The sequence below is a fragment of the Cupressus sempervirens genome, chromosome 2 (assembly GCF_028749045.1).
Source record: "Cupressus sempervirens isolate cs-2001-9-10 chromosome 2, ASM2874904v1, whole genome shotgun sequence".
Taxonomy (NCBI): domain Eukaryota; kingdom Viridiplantae; phylum Streptophyta; class Pinopsida; order Cupressales; family Cupressaceae; genus Cupressus; species Cupressus sempervirens.
The window spans coordinates 397,829,874-397,851,994 of record NC_143119.1 but is presented as its reverse complement, the minus strand read 5'-3'; the positions used below and the strand labels follow the sequence as shown (position 1 = coordinate 397,851,994).

The 22,121-nt window shown below is 33.7% G+C and overlaps 1 protein-coding gene across 1 annotated transcript; it reads left to right on the top strand.

Annotated features, from left to right (window-relative positions):
- Positions 1 to 18,962: 18,962 nt before the first annotated feature.
- Positions 18,963 to 21,277, top strand: LOC149572813 (uncharacterized). Its single transcript, XM_089813893.1, has one exon. The coding sequence runs from the start codon at positions 19,395 to 19,397 to the stop codon at positions 21,171 to 21,173; it is 1,779 nt and encodes a 592-aa protein (XP_089670019.1). The 5' UTR covers positions 18,963 to 19,394; the 3' UTR covers positions 21,174 to 21,277.
- The last annotated feature ends 844 nt before the right edge of the window (positions 21,278 to 22,121 follow it).

Sequence of the window (22,121 nt, the reverse complement as noted above, 5' to 3'; positions counted from 1 at the left end):
CACCTGATAATCCTTCAAAATCATTACCAATAATCATTCCTTCCTTGAAAATAGGAAGACATTCCACCTTATCCTTCAACATCTTGGTTTCTTGAATAACAAAATGTCCAACCTATTGTCCCTAATCATATTTTTTAAAATGTCATGTTTATGAGAATTATATATGTTGGAAATAGAGATGGAGTAACTAAGAGGGGAGGGGTGAATCAGTTACCACAAAAATAAATCCATAGATCCTTAGATGTCTTAAAATATAGTTGCTGTTGACACTCGGTAACCACACAAATAAATGCTAAAACTTGATAGATGTTCTGTTAACTTATTAAGCATTTAAAGTGATTAATATGCATGCATAAAGGAAATAACATGAACAAAAAAGACACCAGATTTAATGTGGAAACCCAATATGGAAAAAACCACCAAGTAAATAGTCACCAATTTTCACTCTTCTGAAGTGAGCCCTGTTAGGAGCCAACCCTGTTAAAGGTTACAAAACACACTGCTAGGTGTGACCTTGTTAGAGGATTTAATCACCCTGTAAGGAGTGGCCTAGTTGGAGGTCTTAAGAACAATTCAACTGAATTGTCACCTTGTTAGAGGATTTACAAAATGGCTGTTAAACCAACTCTGTTAAGAGATTTTGAATCACTGTTACAATGATTAGAAAGCAACAATGAAGTGATCTAAAATATATGCAACTTATCTTTGTTGAATACAGATCTCTATTCTGCTTCACTAGATCCTCATTGATCAAATACAACTTTGCAGCTCCATAAGGATATCTAATCCTTCCACAACATTCACTCATATATTCAATATTCGTTCATTCCATTTACATCCATACATTCACACTCTTATGCATCCACACTCTTCATATTCATGAATTCACAACTTGACCTTTCATATATACCTTATAGATTGTCAAGTTGGCTCAATTACAAGTTACAACTATTGAAAAACATTAAATCAGTCGGCTTCAAGCATTATACAAAACAATTAAACTTAATTCTTTAGAACAATAAAAAATTTCACTGCCTGACCCAACTCGGTGACCACTGCTCCAGAATCGTTTCCCCATTGCTAACCTAGTGAATCTCAGTAAACATTGCAAACCTTGCAACTTCCTTCGAAGACCGAGTTAACTTGATAAACACTGAACTTCCTTCGCTTACCGAGTGAGCTCGGTAAAAGCTAACTTTCTCTTCGATGACCGAGTGAACTTGGTAGACATTGACTTTCCCTTTGTTAACCTTGGGAGCTCAGTTAATATTAACTTTCTGCTACAAAATCCTTTGATGCCCGAGTGAGCTTAGTAAGAGCTAACTTACTGTGTAATGTTCAGGAATGCTCAGTAGTCACTATGAATTGCTTTGCTAACCATCTGAGCTAGGTAGACTCTGTCTGATGGCTGATATGACATTTGTGTAACATCAAAGACAATACATAATACACAATTGTATCCAACAATATAACCCTTCACTATTCCAAGAGATAATCTTCATAATTTATGAATTTTTATATATTAAAGAATGGTTCTCTGACTAGCATCAGCAATGCCTCTATTTGCCTCAACTATTCTTTTCTACAAATTGGATGGTCTTCCAACCAATGATGGAGAAGACCCAACATCACCATTCTTGAGGGTTGAACCAACATTCTTAGAAGAAGAAGAACCATGTCTACCCTTAAAAGTTTTAGAATCCCTAGTTTTAGAATCTTGTTTGGGCCTTTTCTTATTGTTTTTCAATGGAATAGTCTCCTCATCTTTTTTACCACCTTTCTTCCTACCTTTAGACTGTTTACCAACCGAAATCCAATTGTCATTAGAATTTTCCTCTTCCCACACTACTTCCTCATCATGAGAGACTATTAGAAGGTCCTCAACTTCACCTCTAACAAAGTTGCCAGCCATCACAAACTCCTAAACCCTATGTTCTGTAGGCAAAACAATATCCTTTTGGGCCCCCTTTTTGACAATATCCCTCCTCTTCTTAGTCATGATCACCTTATCTTCTTGATTCTTCTTCAAGTTGTCACTATTAGGGATCTTTGAAATAACTTGTGCATATGCATTCAAGCCACTCTTTGTCTCCAAGGGTGAGTCCAAACTAGGATGGGGAGCCCCCACATCACAATTTGAGCTATCTATTTGTTCTTGAAGGGGAGCACCATCCCTGCAAGGTTTTGGGGGAACCTCCACACCCCCTGTCACACTACCCACCACACCACCATCTGAGCACTTAGACTATTCATTTAGGGAGGCAAACTTATCTAAATCTACCCCCACACCCTTCGAGAGTTCCCTTCTCACCCACACTTTCTTTACCTTCTTAGCCTTTCCTTTTAGAGAAGGACATTTCTTAGCCCAATGAACAGTTTTCTTGCAATGAAAGCATGCAAAAGGAATAGACTCAAACTCAATCTGTTGGTCCCATATACAAAGTTTAGATTTTAAAGAGATAGATTCAGGAAAATCCACACCTCTTGAAACTCCAACACAAAATCTATCAAAGTTCAATCTCCTCCTAGAAAAAATCACACGGTCTAAAGAGAGGAGCTCCCCAAAATTATTAGCAATGCCTTTGAACACATCTTCCACCCAGAACTCAAGAGGGAGACCAGGTAGTCTAACCCAAACAAGGGCTTGAATAGTAGAATCATCCAAAGAGTAAAGGTTGGGGGACCATTCTTGTAATAGAAGGGTATGCCTTCCCATAACCCAAGGATTGCTACAGAGGATATCCTGCTTATCCTCCTCACAAGAAAAACAAAAGGAGAGACACCCTTTAGCCATCGCTAAAATCTCAACTTGCCCTTTCAAAATCCATTTTTTACGAACAAAGGCCCGCACGTCTTCAATATTGGGTCTGGCCCTAATGAATCTCCCTACCAGAGTCATGTCCATACAGGAAATGTTTTTATAAATAATCTAATCAGGGATTTCAATTGAGTACATACCTTTATCCTTTGTAGATATATCCCTAATCGGTGAGAAAGCAGAATTGCCAGTAGGGCGTACCCCAAATAAGCTGGACCATTTTTTAGTTTTCTTGAGCCCCCCTCCCAAGTCCTCCAAAAGTCTGCCATCATTAGCATCCCCATATTCAATAGGGGAATCTCCAGCTGACGCAGATCACTCACCTAGTATAGAGGAATTCAAATTCAAATTCTTGCCCGAACACTTCTCCTCGCTCCCACATGCACTCTTGCTCACCATCTTTGTCTTCTCTATAATAATAATAGTTAATAATAATAATGCCCACACTTTCCCTCTGAAATTTGTGTGGTTTCACTCCAGATTTTCCAAAATTTGGGTTTGGCTATGAATGTTTGAAAGAATTTTGGCCACCACTTTTCGGGTACCTGATTTCATATTGAGTACTCTATTAGGCTGGGTATTTACCAAACCTATTTGGTCAACTCAAAAAATGTGTTTGAGAAGGTTTCACTGACATTTAGACTTCGAGTAGCCATTTGACAATATTATTTTCATCAAAATTCAATGAAACAAAAAGGGTCTTTTTATAACACTCTCAAGATTCCATTGATATAATTGTTGTCAAATTTTGAGTTCGATAAGTATTTGTTAGTTAATTTTTTATGAAGATGTCTGTAAAGTGTTGATTGATATACTGGTTGAAAAGTAGCTATAACTTTCAAATGGTGTAACATTTTTGAAATCCAAAAGTTGGGTCACATTCTATGCTTCACCTAGTATAAGGAAAAGAAAAGAAAATTAATTTGGTAAAGTTTTCAATTAGTTAAGGTCGTCAGACACAAGAGTTTTTTTTATTATGGAAAAGTTATAGAAGAAAATTCATATTTAATTATTTATTTGGAATAAAAATACCCAAAAATATGTGTCACATTTGACCATGAGTCTACTTGTTTATCTATAATTATACTAAAAATATTATCATTTGATTTTGATTAAGGTGGTCAAACATATGCCCAATTTTTATTTTTGCCCTAAAATTTTTGTAGTATTGCATTAAATCCAAAATTTGGACAAATCAAATTTTCTCCAAATAAGGCTTGGTAGTTTAGCAATTACATTTAATTTCCTACAGATTCTTTTCTTACAAAATTTTGATATAAAGCCCGTAACTACTTTAAAATTACATGTCAAGTTAACATAACCTTGATTTGCTAGTTTTTTACTGCCACTTAAGGCCATAGTTTGATTGATCATGATCTTGCACATACCCATTAGGAAAGGAGATCCACTATCTCCTTTTTTGTTCATAATAATGGTAGAAGTGTTTGGGAGGTCAATTGAAAAATTACAGATTGAAGGAAGAATTAATGGGATCACAGTGACTGAGAACATCCCTAACATAACACATCAACAATTTGTAGATGATAAAATTCTATTAGGAGAAAGCTCTTTGGAGGAAGCCCAAAACTTCAAAAATATAATTTGGAAATATATGGAAGCATCAAGTCAAAAAGAAAATGTTAAAAAATCAAAAATCTTCTTTATCAACACCAAACCTGAATTAGAAGACCAGATTTGTAATATAATGGGTCATAAAAAAGGAACATTTCCTTGTAAATACATAGGTATAGAAATAGAAAAAGGTTTAGGAAACAATAAAGGCCTGAACAATATCCTCGAAAGAATGGATAAGAAGATGGGAAGCTGGAAATGAAAGTGGGTAGCAAAAGAAAGTAAAGTAACAAAGATTAAAGCAATTCTTTCAGTACTCCCTAACTATCAAATATCTTTCCTTCCATTAAATAAAAATATGAACAAGAGGATTGAAGCAAAGCTAAGAATCTTTTTTTGGAATAATACAGAGGAGCATAAAAAATTGGCACTAATCAAGTGGGAAAAAATATGCAAGCCCAAGGAACTAGGGGGTTTAGGGATAATAAATATGAATTGGTAGAATGGAGCCCTATGAGCTAAATTGGTGTGGAGAATATATCATGAAAAGGACCAAAAATGGGCAAAGATTCTTTATAACATATTTTTAAATGTAGCAGATCCAACCTCCCTTTTCAAGATGTGACATTTACCTAAAGGTTCAGTTAGTTGAAACTTCATAGTAAGATGTAGAACACTAATTAGTAAATTTATTACTTGGAGCACTAGAAGGGAGAAGAAGCACTCTTTTGGGAGGACTCGTGGGATGGTCATCCCCCCATGGATAGATTAGGCATTCCAACAAATGTAAAGAATACTTTAGTAAACATATGGGGGATACATGTTAGAAATTAGAAATACAAGATAGAGAAAAATGGAAAAGAGGTGTGGGCATGGAAAACCTTAAAAGGTATAAATCTGGAAACTATAGAGAATGAGTCATTTGAAAGTATTCTCTGAAAGAGGAAAGTAAATCAAATGGAAAGAGGAGATAAAATTATTTGGGGAGCCTCCAAAGATGGAAGATAAAATGTCAAAAGAGGTTATAGTCTTATTATTTAATCACAAAGATGGGAAGAGGTAGATATGCCTCTTAAACTATGTTGGGATTCTACTTGTCTTCCAAAAGCAGGAATATTTCTCTGTGCAATCCTCCAAAAGAGGATCTTGACAGCTGATAGGCTTAAGAAAATTGGGTTTGAGGGCCCATCAAGATGCGTATTATGTGAAAAAGCTAGTGAAACTATAGATCATCTATTATTCCAATGCTCGTAAACTAAAAAATGTTGGCAATGGCTTAGGCAAAAACTTGCTTGGACCTCGCCCTTACCAAATAATCTGGAGAGTAACTTGAAAGGTTGGCCTAAAGATAAACCTTTCAATATTTATGATAAACTTTGGAACATTTGTCCTTTCATTCTTATGTGGGGAATCTAGAAAGAAAGAAATAGAAGGATTTTCAGTGAAAATAAATTGATTAGTTCCATGATATATAACAAAATTGAAGCATGCATAGAAGTCATGAATGTTCATCTAAGAAAAATGATAAAAGAAGAAGGTGCATTCTCAGAATGGGATGGTATAATGAAAAGAAATTGGAACAACTTGATCAATCCATTGCTAATTTATAAGAAAAGTAATCAAAAGGCAAGGGATAAATGTAAATGGGAACTGCCCCCATATGGATGGAAATTGAACTTTGATGAGGCATCAAGAGGCAATCCAGGAAAATTGGGTATAGGATGTATCACAAACAAGGATATTGGGGAATGGATCGTCAAAATAGTGAGATTTATGGGAAATACGATGAACAATTTAGCAAAACTTGAAACCCTTCAAGAAGGACTCCAATTATGCCTTAACATATGAATTAAAAGGCTTACAATAGAAGGAGATTCACAAATTGTGCTCAACACCTTAAGGAAGAGGACCACTCCAAATTGGATATTAAACTCCAAACTAGAAGAAGTTTTTAAGTCATTTGATCACATTGAAGAAATTAGAATTCAACATATATTTCGAGAAGGAAACTAAAAAGTTGATAAACTAGCGAATATAGGGGCAGATGGTGAAGAAATGTTAATTTTTAATAATCATTAAAAGATAATTAAATATTAAATATTATAATTTAATAATTACCTATTATTAAAATTTCTTATCAAATATACATTTAGACATTACTTAGTAATGATTGTGAAAACATTATAAATTGGTAACTAAGTTAAGAAAGAAGATTGACGTCATTATTTGATCAACCTTCTAGAGCATTCAGCTCCTTCCCTCTATAAATGGGGTGTCTCCTTGATGGATCGTCAAGTGTCATTTATTTTTATAGTTCCTGTGTAGGTTTAAGTATGGACTCTGTTGCATTTTCCATGCTTTAGAACCTAGGACTATGTCTTTTAGAGGGAATGTCAAACCTAAAAGGTGGAATAGGATTTTGAATCCTATGGATGATCTATCAAGGGTAGTAGTTAGTAGAGTCTTGGGAGAACATATATTCAATTATGATTATACATGGTGCATAAATAATTATGTTATTGGGTCCTTTGTAGCATGTCTAGCCAAGTCAAACGCTAAGCAATGCTTGATCATAAACTTGTGTCGCGACATCTTTGATCCAACTTGGCTAGAAGGGTTGGAGCATGCAATTTTAAGCATCACTAATCAAAGGATTCCTCTCTCGGAGGTACATACGAGTCACCCACTAGGCAGCTTAGGTTAAGCTAAGGTATTCAGGCGCCCCATACTGGCTATTAGGGACAATGTCAAGTTTTACCAAGCATGGTAGTAGATGGAGGTAGATATTTCCTTTCTTCTATGATGGAGACGAATAATGGTTGAGTCGAATGTGATATGGCTCCAAAACTACCTTTACCTCTATTCTGCTTATGTGGAGCCAGAGGTGGATTTGGAAAATTTGGAGAATGTAGAATTCATTCTCCCCATCTGTACAAATCCAACAAAGAGCAGATTGCCTTCATCTTTCCTCTTGGGTGCCTAGTGACCAACAACAAAGAAGCTTTAGAGATTATTATGGTATGCATTAAAAAGGATGAGATTTTGTCCTTTGTTTTTTAGTATATTGATAGTATTGCAGTGGATCCTGAGTGTAGGGTTTTGTTTATGGGATTATTGTTAGGCTTGTGAATAGTATATATTCTTTCAACCTTGGGTTAGTTTTACCCGATTTTTAGCCACTGGTGACCCATTATCTCAAGGTATTCATATCTTGGCATTAGTAGTTAGGTACATCTCGGAACATTAGGCTACAAGCTTCATAGGAGTGGGTGGTTCTCCTAATATGGAGATTATGGTTGTAAATATTAACTATTATTAATACAGTATATACAGTTAACATTTATGTTTTGTAGGTTGCCCTATTTACCACTTTTGATCGTTTTGTTTTTATGGTGGTATCCGTTATGGACGTTTCATGATTGATTCCATTTGCAGACTTTGGATCAATGATCATTTTGGGTTTTATGAAACAAATGATGGTTAATAACTTTAGAAGGCTTAGACATAAGTAAACAAGAAGGAAGTAATTGGAATCAGGCATGTAAGATTATGTATTAGGTTTTGGCCTTTGAAATCACCCATCGTAGATCAATAAGATTAACAATCAGAATTTAAAATCCATAAGCAAGAACAAATTTAATAATCTTAGTAGAGGGTTTCGATTAAACAAAAAATAATGAAACAAGAAACTAAAAATATGGCAAATAATGAATAAATATGAGCAAGAGATTGCAATCAATAATTAAGATGACCATTTATGTAATAATGTAAACATGATCCCCAACAATTTATATATTGTAACATATAAAAAATAAAAATCTTGTCAAAAAATAAGGTAGTTAAATAAATATGGCTCAAACAAATACTAATTTGCATTAAGAAGCAAGAAATGTGGATAAAGAGATGTGGTTCCAATATTTAGCTTTAGATCTACAAAGGTAGCTCATTATAGTTGGTGTCTACGTTGGATGCCTGGTTTGAATTCTAGTTTTTTTCTCCCTTATATTTTTTTTGACTAATACCTAAAGGGTGGTGTTGAGTTTGTCGTGTAGATTTTTAGATCTAACCCTTTACAGATCATTTGAAGCTTGGAGTTAGAAATTTTGTTTTCTCTCAAGCTCTTTATTCTCTCAAATCATGCTTGATTAATCAAGATAGAATAATGCTACAAACTATGTATAACTTTGGAAGAAATGTTTATGAAAACTTGTACTGGGGCATGCCCCTTTTAAATTTGTATAATATACGACCTTGATCCCGGGCAAGACTGAAGGTTTTCTTGCTCTGTTCTTTCCTACCAGTGCCCATTTGAATAAAGAACTCTGTATTTCTTTATTATTTTATATAATACAATACTTTGGCCGTTTATATATATATATATATATATATATATATATATATATATATATATATATATATATAACTTTTAGTTTCTAAAATGAATAAAAGTATTTTACTTCCAAAAGATTGGCTCATATATTTGGAGTCTTATAGGAGCATATTTATCGGAAGCACTTTCTGTATTCTAAGGTCTGATTTCATATATAGATAAAACATAATTAATATTATTTTTATTTAATTTTGTATCCCTCTATGATAGAAGATTTAAGGGTTGATCGGGTAAAAGTGTATTTTATTAATTATGTCTAACATTAAAGATTGTGATGAATATTTATAAAATTATTTTTTTATTTTTAATAAATAATTTAATAAATCCATATTAAATTACAAAAGCATTGAATACATTTTTTATTGTATTTCTCGTTTGTCTTATTTAAGTCATTCAAAATGATTAGGAAAATAGATTTTATATATATATATATATATATATATATAATAAAATAGATTTAATATTAAAGTATGCATTATATTTTAAAATACATATTTTAGCCGATAGGCTATATGTGGAACTTTGTTCTCGTAAAATTACTTTTTTGGTCGGAAAATTGTCATCCTTTAACTGGAAAACTATTAGCTCTTGCCATTAATTATTTTCCGACCAATTTTATCTCATTCCAACTTTAACTCTTGTTTCTTTTCTTATTTATTTAATTTATTTAGCTATTATCTACACTATTAACTCTTATTTTTTTCTTTTATTTATCTCCATTTTAAACTCTTGTATTTAATTAATTAATTAATTTATCTATACTTTGAACTCTTTTTTTTTCTATTAATTTAGAAAATTAATTAGTTATTATCTACTCATGTTTTTCTTTCTTTTTATTTAATTTTAATTTTTAAAATTGATTAAAGTTTTAATTTTTAAATTATTTTAACTAGCTTATTTTTTTAAATTTGAATATTAATCTTTAGTGTAGCCAATAGGATATTTGTGGGATGAGTTCTTATTTTTATTATTTTTTAATATTTCTCATATTAATTTTTGGGAATTTTTAAAAATAGTTATTTTATTCATATATTTAAGCCAATAGACTTCAAATTAGTTTAGTTTTTAGTTTTTATAATTATTTTTTGAAGTTTTAGTTTTTAATTTATTTTTTAAATTAGTTTTGTTGTTCACTTTAAATAATAATTTTGAGTTTAGCGAATAGGATTAACAATTATGATATTTGTATGATTGAAGTTTTAGTTTTTAAATTGTTTTGATTTATTTTTTAAATTGGTATAATTTTAATTTAAGTATTAATTTTTAGTTTAGCCATGATATTTGTGGGAGTTGCTATTTTTAAATATTTCTCATATTTCATAAATTATTTTTTAATTATTTTAGTTTATATATTTTCCTCCACTTTATAGGTGTTAATTTTTTCATATTATTTTCTTATTAGTTTTTCATGATAGATTTTTATGAGAATATTTTTTAGATGATAACTTATTAGTATATGATAAATTAAATTAATAAATATTATTTATTTAATTTATTACAAAATGAAATATTCTTTTACTTAAAGTAAACACTTATCAGTTCTTCATTGCAAGCACAAAAGCTTGCTACTAGTTAAAACTATATATTCTAATTAATTTTAGCAATTATTCCAAAAACCAAAGAGCCCAAAATTTTTGCAGATTTTCACCCAATTTCATTCTACAACTTGACTTACAAAACTATTACTAAAGCCATTTATCTATGACTTCAAAAACTTCTTCCATCCATAATCTCTCCCGAACAAGGTGGTTTTGTTCCTAGTAGAGAAATAATGGAGGTTGCAATGGTAGCTCATGAAGTACTTCACTCCATCAATAGTAATCAATCTTCTAATTTTGTTATCAAGTTAGGCATGCAAAAGGCTTATGATAGAGTTTGCTAGAACTTCCTTTTTCAAGTCCTCCAAAAAATTGGCTTTGATAAGAAATGATGTAAGTGGATTAAAGCTTGCATTTCGAGGGCTTGGTTCTCAATCATTATTAATGGGTTAGCGTCTGGTTTCTTTTCCTCCACACAAGGCCTCCGACAGGCTGATCCTCTTTCATTGGCTTTATTCATCATCATGGCTGAAGTCCTTAGTAAGAATATCAAGCACCATCATCTATCTGATAAGTGGAAAGGAGCAAAAATTGAAGGTACAACAATTTCAATCATGCACTCTCTATTTGCTGATGACACATTATTGTTTGGTGCCTCAACAGTCTTTGAAGTTAAATAGATTAAGAAAATTTTATTGCTATATTTAGAAGCTCAAAAGTGAAAAATCTTCTTATTTTACACAAATAGAATAATCTCAGATAAGATTGTGCATATCTTGGGGTTTTCTGAGGATTTTCTACCCTCCACTTATCTTGGGATTCCTTTTTTTATGGGATCCTAAGAAAAGTTTTTGGGAGGGTGTATATCAAAGAATTAAGAGCAAAATTGCCTCTTGGAAAGTTAGATGGCTATCATTATCTGGTAGAACATTGCTTATTAAGTTAGTCCTTTCTGCAATACCTAATTATTATATGGCTATCATGCAAGCACTATCTTCTGTTATTTCACAAATTCAAAAACTTATTAAGGGTTTTCTATGGTCAAGAAATTTGACTAATGAAAAGAAACTTCCAGTTATTTCTCTCCAAAATATGACATTTCATCCTACTTTAGGTGGAGCAGGAATTCATGATTTGACAACAAGGAACAAAGCGTTTGGTGGTAAGTTGGCTTGGCAGATGTACACTAAATCACAATTAGTTTGGTGTTAAATTATGCAATAGAAATATCTAGATAACAATGAGCCACATAGAATATTCTCTATGTTGGATCCTCCTAAGGGATCAGTCATTTGGGACTTCATGATTGCATCTAGAGATATTGTGCTAAATTACATTTCCTGGGAATTAAATTGTGGGGACAAGATCAACTTCTGCGGTGACTCGTGGAATGGACATCCTCCATTAAATACAATGCCAAATATGCAAAATATCGTCTCAATTACAGAAGCAGAATGGGGTAACCTTGCTATTCACTTTATGGATGCAATTTGCATTTTCTCAAGGAAAGTAATATGGAAAGATCCAAACTAACTCCCTTTAGATTTTCAATACAAACAACAACTTCAATCTATCTTCTCAAATAGATAGGCTTTTGTATCAAAGGCTAAGGATCGACTAATGTGGATCCCAGCCAAAAATGGTAACTATTCAATCAAGAAAGGTTACAAACTTCTCCAGCAAATTGAGTCGAAAAAAAACCTTCTCGAGCATTCATGTTCTGCTAGAATAAAGTAGTGCTACCCAAGGCTGGGTGCTTTGCATGGCTAGCAATTAAGCATATAATTCTAACAAGTGATAGATTGGCTAGGATGAGTATTGCCTCTCCTTTTAAGTGTGTTTTATGTGGTGAGGAAGATGAATCAATTGACCACTTGTTTGCAAGTTGTCAATTTTCATATCAATGTTGGATGTTTGTATTAAACAAATTACATTTTTATACCCCACTACAAAATAATATTTGGGACATATTTTAGGCTTGGCCAATTCTTTACCCCAATGCCCTCTTTGTAGGAATCTAGAAATGTACACCTACTTTAGTAATTTGGGCTATCTGGTGGGAAAGAAACAAGAGAATTTTTAGAAAAGAAGTATCATCCCTAGAGAAAGTGTTCCAAATCATTGAAAATTTGGTCCCAGAAGTTACTAATGCGAGTGTTAATAGATGCAAATTTAATCTAGTTATCACTCCTTGGGATGGAAGTATCATTCAAGAATGGAAATCAATTTTTATTCCATTTGGAACTGGCACTCCTTCAAAGTTGCATACTCCTACAGATAGATCTACAGTTAAATGGCAACCACCTATGACTGGCTTTGTCAAACTCAACTTTGATGGAGCTTCTAGAGGTAATCCATGACAATTAGGTTTGGGAGCTTGCATTAGAGACTGCATTGGTAATGTCCTAGCAATTACAATGACACCCCTATCTATAGGAACTAACAATATGGCTAAGGCTTAGTCGTTGCTTTCAAGACTAATTCTAGCAAAGTCAGAGAACTTCCATCAGGTGCAGATTGAAGGTGACTCTCAAGTTATAATCTCATCTTGTATTAAGAGACAATCGTCATCTTCAAAACTCAAATATGTGCTCCAGCAAATTTGGAATATCATTGATCAGTTTCAAGAAGTCAGAGTTTCACATACATAAAGAGAGGGTAATAGAATGGCAGATTATCTCTCCAACTTAGGTTTTAATGGGATTACAACTTTTACATTAAATCCTTCTGCATTCATGGAGCATTTTAAGGACTTGCAGGAGCTAATGGCTAATGACCTATAGAAGCCAAGTACAATGTATGTGCTGAGCCAGAATTTCTTATTAGTGCCAAGTGACTTCAGGTGCCGAGCCAAAATTTCTTATAGGTGCCAAGCTAGAATTCCTTATAGGTACCGAGTGATTTTAGGTGCCAAATGTGCTACACCGAGTAATGGAGCATTATAAGGACTTGTAGGAGCTAATGGCTATTGACCTATAGAAATTGAGTACAATGTATGTGCCAAGCTAGAATTTCTTATTGGTGCCGAGTGACTTCAGGTGCTAAGCCAGAACTTCTTATAGGTGCCGAACTAGAATCCCTTATAGGTGCTGAGTGACTTCTAGTGTCGTGTGTGCTACATGTGCCAAGTAATTTATATGCGCCAAGTCATAGTTGATGCCGAGTAAACTGGTGACTCCAAGTGTCGAATGTGTTACATGTGCCAAGTAATTTTTACATGCCAAGTCATAGTTGATGCCATGTAAGCTAGAATGCCACATGTGCCATGCTAGCTAGTGACTTCAGGTGCCAAGTGTGTTATATGTGCCGAGTGATATTTATATTGAGAAAGCTAGTGATTTCAGATGCCGAATGTGTTTCATGTGCCGAGTGGTCTACATAGGCCAAGTCATAGAAGGAAGAGACTCATACTAAGCTACTCAGTTGTTATTATTATTGTGTACTTATAGGTATAATGACCGAGTTACATGTATGATTGCTGAGCTAAGAAGGAAATGACTTATGCTGAGCTAATTGACCATAGTTATAACCGAGCACTCATGGGTAGTCTGACATCACTAGATGGTCATCGAGCACTATCCAAGTTGGGTACCAAACATTAAATGACATCTTTATAAATTAGACTATTATGTGCGAGATTATGGTAAAATCATGCTAAATCTCTCTCATTGACCAGAATCTTGTTGGTTGACGTCATTTGAAGTATGATTTCGCTTCAAGTTGGACATGTGGTACTTTGCACATGACAAGATTAAATTCAAATACATACGACAATAGATCAATTTGCTTATTCATAAATTTTGGGGGTGTCAGCTTTGTACCTTGCCCTACACAAATTGCAATTGGATTCTGATTTAATAAATGGACCTCTTCTTAAGTCTTCATCTTTTCAATGTTCTATTCTTGCCATCTAAATTGCCCTCAAAATGCCGCTTTCACAAGAATCATGTGTGAAATGTGATTCTTGTCACCAATTTCATAGCTACATCCTTCCTAAAAACTTTAGAATCAAACCTCAACCGGTGGTGGAGGAAGACGCAATTTCTCACCCTCTAGATGATGCGGTCCTGGACAATATTTCATTATGCACTCCTAGAACATTCACCAAGCAATTTAAACCATAATTGGGGAGCATCTCTTTTCTATATCTGCAAGGAATGTGTTATTTCCTTCAACTTTGGTTTCCCTATTCCTGTCTAATGCCATGGATCTCCTACAGTCAATGTCAAGATTGGAAATTATTGCTATCAAAGTGGTCTAACCAGAATACTGGACTAAAAACAAGTTGAAAAGGGCGATGCAAAGCTATGATCTGTGGTCCGAAAATGCCCTGGTAGGTGGAATATTCTCAAGAACCATGCTTATGAAGAATCATGAGGCTATGATGACATTTGAAGCACTACAAAAATCCTTTGAAAAGCATAATCCTTAGTTCCTAACTAAGACCCTACAATTCATGGCACGTGCTCTGGGTTATCAGTTGATAGAGGAGGTGAAGAAAGTAGGATTTGCTATGATTGATATTTTGGGTATTCCAGTTTCTGAAGCATGAGCAAAACTTGTGAAGACACCTTTAGCTCCCCCAACTCAGTTGGTTAATGAACCAAGAGGCTAGTTGACTTCAGCTCTTAATGCTCCTAGTTTTGTCCACCATGTCTCACAAGAAACTACTTGGCTACCTCACTTGGATGTCACTAAAGAAAATGTTTGGGGTGCGCCATCTTCCATTGGCATTTCAGATGTTACTGTTGAGGGTCGGAGCTCGGGATGGGAGGTTGCTTATTTAACGTGTTCAAATCTCAGATGGGGCTTCTTTGTAAATCCTACTCTGGCATCCACTCCTGTTATGGACACCTCAAGCAAGGATATGGTAGAAAGATAGCATAGAAGTTTTTTTCTATTTTCTTTTGGGCTATTTTCCATACTTTAGGCATGTCATATAAATTGTTGAAAATCTTGACTGAATTCGAGACCACCATGCCTGCTGTGTGATGAAAATGCAAAATTTGACAAATTTCAAATTTTGGATGATATGAGTTTTGTTCATCGATATAATAAAGTTGTATATATTGATGTTAGCTATTTGTACATATTGCGACGATGCTAGGTTTTCTTTCTAGTTCTTTCCCAGTTGAGCTCTTGAGCTAGTTATATATATATACACACACACACATACACGTATATATACATACATATATATATACACATACATACATACATACATACATACATACATACATATATATATATATACACACACACACACACACACACACATATATATATATATATATATATGTATATATATACATATATGTATATGTATATATACATATATGTATATGTATATATACATACACACACACACACACACACACACACACACACACACACACACACACACACACACACACACACACATATACATACATACATACATACATACATATAGTGGCTCGTCCATTTTTGCCAAAAAAAAATAAATTTCATTTTTTAGTAATATTATTAGATTCAATTTCACAAAAGGTTAAGTTTAATTTGTTGTCTCTAGAAATGAAATTATATTTTTTGACATAAATGTTCACAACAAAATGAATAACTTGATTTGAATATCCATTTCAAAAAACAATTATGAGAATTTTTTTTTAAACCATTTTATTAAAAAATGTTTGGATTAGACAATTCTTAGGATACTTATTCATGTTATTCCTACATTGCTACATTATGTTTGTTCATTACAAATGGCCATATAACTAAAGCCCTAGATTATTATTGGGTACAAAACTTATTTCTTTCATTCATAATTGTCCATCACCACCTCATGCTTGTTCATTATACATGAAAATATTGCTCAATTTCTCCTTTTCCATAGACTTCAAACGAGCCCTATACTTCATAGCTAGTCCACTTTAATTCCCTTTCATATCTTGGGACATTTCTTTGTATGAAGAAAATATAATGTTGATAATATATATATATTTTTTAATACTATGAGTTTTGTTAGAAACTCTATTGAAAATGTCATAATATAATTGAAATCTCCATTTAGTATTGATACATGAAAAGTTCAATGACATTTATCTTTAATTACATTCCCCATATTTCATACCATGTATCTAAATAATATAATTTGTTAAAAAAAATTTCTCCACTAAATTCAAATCAATTAAATCTTTAGTTGATTTGTACAAAATTATAAATTTTCAATAATTTATTTTAAATATTTATTTCCAATTGAGTGGCTCATATATTTAGAATCTTATAATTTGAACATAAAATATTAAAATTATTTTCATGATAAATATTTTTATATTAAAAATATATTATATCAAAAATATTTATATGAAGTAAAATTATAATATTTGTAATCTTTATTATTATCTACCCTACTCTATTTTAGAATCTTATAGTTTGAACAAATAACATTGAAATTACTTTTCCTATAAATATTTTTATATTAAAAATATATTATTTTAAAAATATTTATATGAAGTAAAATGATAATATTTCTAATATTTATTAAAATAACCACTTAAAATGAACATGAAAAAAAATTAGCCACCCTAAAAAAAAATTATTTGTCAAATTGAGGAGGAGATGCCCAAACTTTAAGACCCCTAAAAAAGATAATATATGACTAATAGTTAAGTTGTTGAAATTGTCATTATCTTCTTCCTTGGTAAAATAATCAAATTTATTTATAGGAATATTTGAAAATTAAAACTATATTTTTAATTTAAAAGAAATAGATGATGATCATTTACTAGTACAAAGTAGTAGTAATTTTTAAGTAATTTTTTGTTTTAAGTAATTATTATTATTTTTTTAATATAAAAAATCAATTATGTACATCCTAGTAAACTTTAGTTCACTTTAGATTATTTCTATGTACACAATTTGAAAGCATATTTGAAAATTGGGTAAGTATTTATTTCTTAAAAAAAAATAAAAAAAATTTGTTACTTATTAAGTTAGTATCAAGTATTAGTTAACATTTTTAAGTGAACTTAATTTTTTCCTTTTCTAAAAAGCAAATATTTACTTACCCTAGTAAACTTTAGTTTGATTTAGATAATTCCTATGACCACCACTTGAAAATATATTTGAAAATTGAAGTAGTATTTTATTTCTATATCACTACTAGTACAATGTACTAGTTAGCATCATCAACTATGATTGATTTTTTCTTTTGTTAAAAATAAATATATATACACCCAATTCTCAAGTAAACTCTAGTTCAATTTAGACTATTTCCATGGAGAACATTTGCAAATATATTTGAAAATTGAATTTTTTTCTTTTCTTCCTAAAACACTATAGGTCCTAGGATATATCACCAACTTCCAAGTCAGAAAAATGTAATAGTTAACATTTCTAAGTGGTTATTACCTTCTCTTTTGTAAAAACCAAATATACACATACCCTAGTAAACTGTAGTTCAATTTAGATTATTTCTATGGACAACATTTGAAGACATACTTAGAAACTGGGACAATATTTTATTTCTAAAAAAACTAGATAATATCATTTAGTACAAACATTTCTAAGTGTTCATCTTTTATCCTTTTGTACCATTGTAAGCTCTAGTTCTATTTAGATTATTTCTAAAATGATAACTTGAAGACATATTTGAAAATTGAAACAAGTGCCATAAGGTGACTTATGTCTATAGTTTTTTGAGTTTTATTTTAATACATTTATTATGATATAAAATAAACTGATCTTATCTTATTATCTGTAGTATATGAAATATTTTAATTAATAAAAATATTTTATAGTTATAATTTATATAATTATAATTGTAGTAATATTTTTTTTAAAAATTATAATTATATAAATAATTATTTATTGTCAATTATAAAGTATGATTAATCTAAGTATTAATTTTGTAATCCATGAAATCGGTCCCATATAAGAGTAAAATAAAATCTAGAAAATTATTTTTAATAAATTATAAAATTAAAAATCTTAGTACAATGTAATAGTACTTAGCCTACCTTTTAGTACAATGTAATAGTTAGAACTTCAAGTGGTCATTACTATTAGTTTTTCTTTTCTACACATACTTCAACAACTTTTTATTTCTAAAAAAATAGATAATATATCTCACACCACAAACATTTGTAAGTGCTCGTTTCTTTTTCTTTTGTAAAATGCAAATATATACACACCACAATAAGCTCTAGTTCTATTTAAATTATTTTCATAGTTTCATCTATATTTTTTAAAGACAAATTTGAAATAATATCTTACTTAAAAATATATATTATCTATTATTTATTAATGTATATCATGTAACATTAACATTTTGAAAGGTCATTGTTTTGTTTTGTAAAAGAAAATACATGCACATTCAAATTAAGTTCTAATAATATTTAAAATATTTCTTTAAACACCATTTGATAATATAATTTATGAAATTATATTTTTTTTCTATAGGTAAAAATTATATTTAAAAAAATATGGTTATTTTCTAGTTTTCCTGCAGACATTCCATATATTTGAAGATTATAATTTTAATTTTTATAATATTTTCTAGACGACATGATATCTGAAGATAATAATTGAGCTCTCTCTACCTTACATACGATGGAGTAGTTAGCATGGATGGTTTGCAGTGGTCACCGTTTCGTTTTTTTCGTGACATGCAAGTGCCAGTATTGACCGGCAATAGCCTGTAGAGAGTACCGATAACGACCCATTTCTTACCGTCTTTTTACAGTGAAGTAGTTCGCTGGTAGGAGCCGACAGAAAAAGGTCAAGGTTTCAGTTTGGAAACTCATAATGGTGGACGTATGTCATGCGACTGTGGTGGAACTGCTTTTGGCTCAAGTTCATCCCATATGATATCATGTAGCCCATCTTCAGCCGCGTGGATCGGTTTATCTTTACATGGGCCGGGCAATCTGACAACCCCGGGGGATTTCTCAAGAAACCTTGGCCGCTTCTGCGATTTCTGCACCAAGATATAATATCTCCCAGCCCATAAAAATCAAATTGTTTTCTTTCTTTATTTATTTTTTTGGTTTGAAATCTGAGCTTCAGAGGTTTGAGAGATCTGTACGAGAGGAGAATAATGGTGTTTGAAGGGAAGAAGATGAGCGTGAAGACGCAGCCGCTCGTCGCCTACGCGAAGTTCGCCGCTGGATTGTTCGTTGCAACCATCTTGGCCGTGTGGAGTTTCGACCGCGCGACTTTGCTGGACTCTTGGAAGACTCACGTCCAGCCCGGGTTCGAATCCCCTACAGTGTCTCTGGTCATATTTGCTCCTCACTACAATGGAGTCCCGCCCATAGAACACAACAATCCAGTACTCGAAAGCAGCAGATCACCGCCGCAAGCAGAAGCTCCAGCGCCACAGATAATGGAGGAAAAATTCAGTCTTGTTTTGCCTGCCGAGAACAGAACCCAAACGAGCTCGACTTCAAACCCTAACTGGATTCAATTCCCTCAGCAGCACAACGAGACGGAAAAGCTTCTGAGTCTTCTGGCTCAGAACGGCACAAAACCCTGCCATAGATTGGAAACAGTTGAAGTCTCACTGTTTGGGTTTCCTTCAGGCGAGCCGGCGGTTCTTCAGGCGGGAGTCGTTCACAGCTTCGTCTTCACGGCCCTGGATCGGCACTCAAAGCCGCGCTGTTGCGGCGGAGACTACTACGAATCTGATCTCTCAGGGCCGTCCTGGAAATCACGGCCGCCGGTTGTGGACCTCGGAAACGGATCTTACAGCATAAGTCTCCAGATCGACCCTCGCTTCGCCGGAATTTACAACCTGAAACTTATTCTCCTCTTCGGGAACTTCAACGGCCTCCATCTGAGGCCCGACCGCTGGGCGCGGAGGCAGGAGGTGCTCAATCTCACGATCAATTTCTCCGGGGATTCGAACCCGGCACCTCCTCTGAACCGCTGCAAACACTCGGATTTCACAGCAGATACCTGGTCTGGAAGGTGGATTCGAGGCGCTCACGACGATTCATGCGAAATAAACAGCAAAGGAAGATTCTTGTGCCTTCCAAAGAAAGAGCCGTGCCCTGAGCCATGGTGTACGGGCCGCTTAAGTTCACTAGAGAGCAACGGCTGGGTTTACTCCGCGCACTGCAGCTTCCACATCTTCAACGCTCGCGAGGCCTGGAAAGGCCTGGACAAGAAGTGGCTTTTCTTCTGGGGGGATTCGAACCATGGCGACACGATACGCAACATGCTCAACTTTGTGCTCGGACAGGACATTAAAAAGCTGCCAAGGCGCTTCGACAGGACTTTCATCGGCCCGGGTTCGAGTAGCGTCCGCATCACGAACATCTTCAACGGGCACTGGAACGACACCATGAACTACCAGGGCCTCAATTCGCTCAGCAACGAGGGGTTCCGCGACTTGCTGCGATCGTATTTCACGGGGAAATCTGTCCCGGACGTGATGATCATGAATTCCGGCCTCCACGACGCCGCATTCTGGAAGAACACCCGCCTGTTCGCCGGCGGCGCCGCCATGGCTGCCGAGTTCTGGAGTTCCGTCATGGAGTCCGTCGATAGACGGGGACTGAAGCGGCCGGTTTTTCTGTACCGGAGCACGGTCGCGACGGGAGGGTATGCTCGTGATCTCTGGTTCAATCCGTTCAAGATGGAGACGTACAATCACATCCTGCTGGAGAAATTGAGGGAGAGGAAATTGGTCGATTTGGTTGTGGATGATTTTGATATGACGTATCCCTGGCATTATGATACAAAGTGCAGCGATGGAGTTCACTATGGCCGCGAGCCGGCAAAGGCCAAGTGGCGCGACGGACAAATCGGGCACCAGTATTTTGTCGACTTGATGCTCATTCACGTTCTTCTCAACGCCATTTGCTCGCCCTAAACACCCCCATTCTTTCACATTCTTTGTATATTTTTATCTAAGCGCTATTTTTTTGGTTTGTCCATTTAACCTAGTTTAATAAAACAATTTAATTTAAACCACAACATTTTTGGTAATAGTGTTGTGTTATTTATGTCGGGTTCAATTTTTGTAAATTGAAAACATTTCAGCAATGCTCAATTGTTTTACTAAAGAGTGTCTGATTTGTCCAGATTTTACTATTGAATGCCATTTATCTTAAATTAAAGACACATTTAAGCAGTACTAGAAAAATCCTTAGTTATTTTAAATTGGGTCCGATTTGCCTAGATATACTTTCTGCTTCCTGTAACTATTATTTTTTAATCATTTTATGTCTACCTTTATAACTGATTTTATTTTGTCAAAACAATTTTGGTGGGTGTTTTTGGACAATTTTTATTATAAATACGTTAGATTCCAGCAGGCCATGACAATAGTAATAAAAGAAATCTTTGCCATTTACACTCTGTCTAGTGCGGCTAGATTTTTTTTATTGAATAAAGTTTAGACTGTTTTAGTATTATTTTAGGTTTCGTGTTATGAATCTTTTATATTTTCATAAGAAGGATTTAATTTTGATTCAAAACTATTTCGGGAGGGCGATTATGTTGTTTTCAAAAAATTACTGTGATCCACCGTACGATGACATTAATGGCGCACTAAGGTTCAGCGTCCGAGTGCTCGGAGAGTGGTTAGGTTTGGAGTAGTGGGGCTGCTGGGAGTAGTGATGATGAAAGTCTGAATGCTTTGTAAAAACAAGTTCATCGAGGCAATGATGGTGTGTCTTTTTCCTTTATTTTATGATATTTGTTGGATGATTTTGAAGGATTCAATTGGATGATTTCCATGTGTTTTACAGTTGTGATTCATTATGTCATTGAATTCCATATTTTGGATCATGTTCTTAGAATCATTGTCAAGAAAATA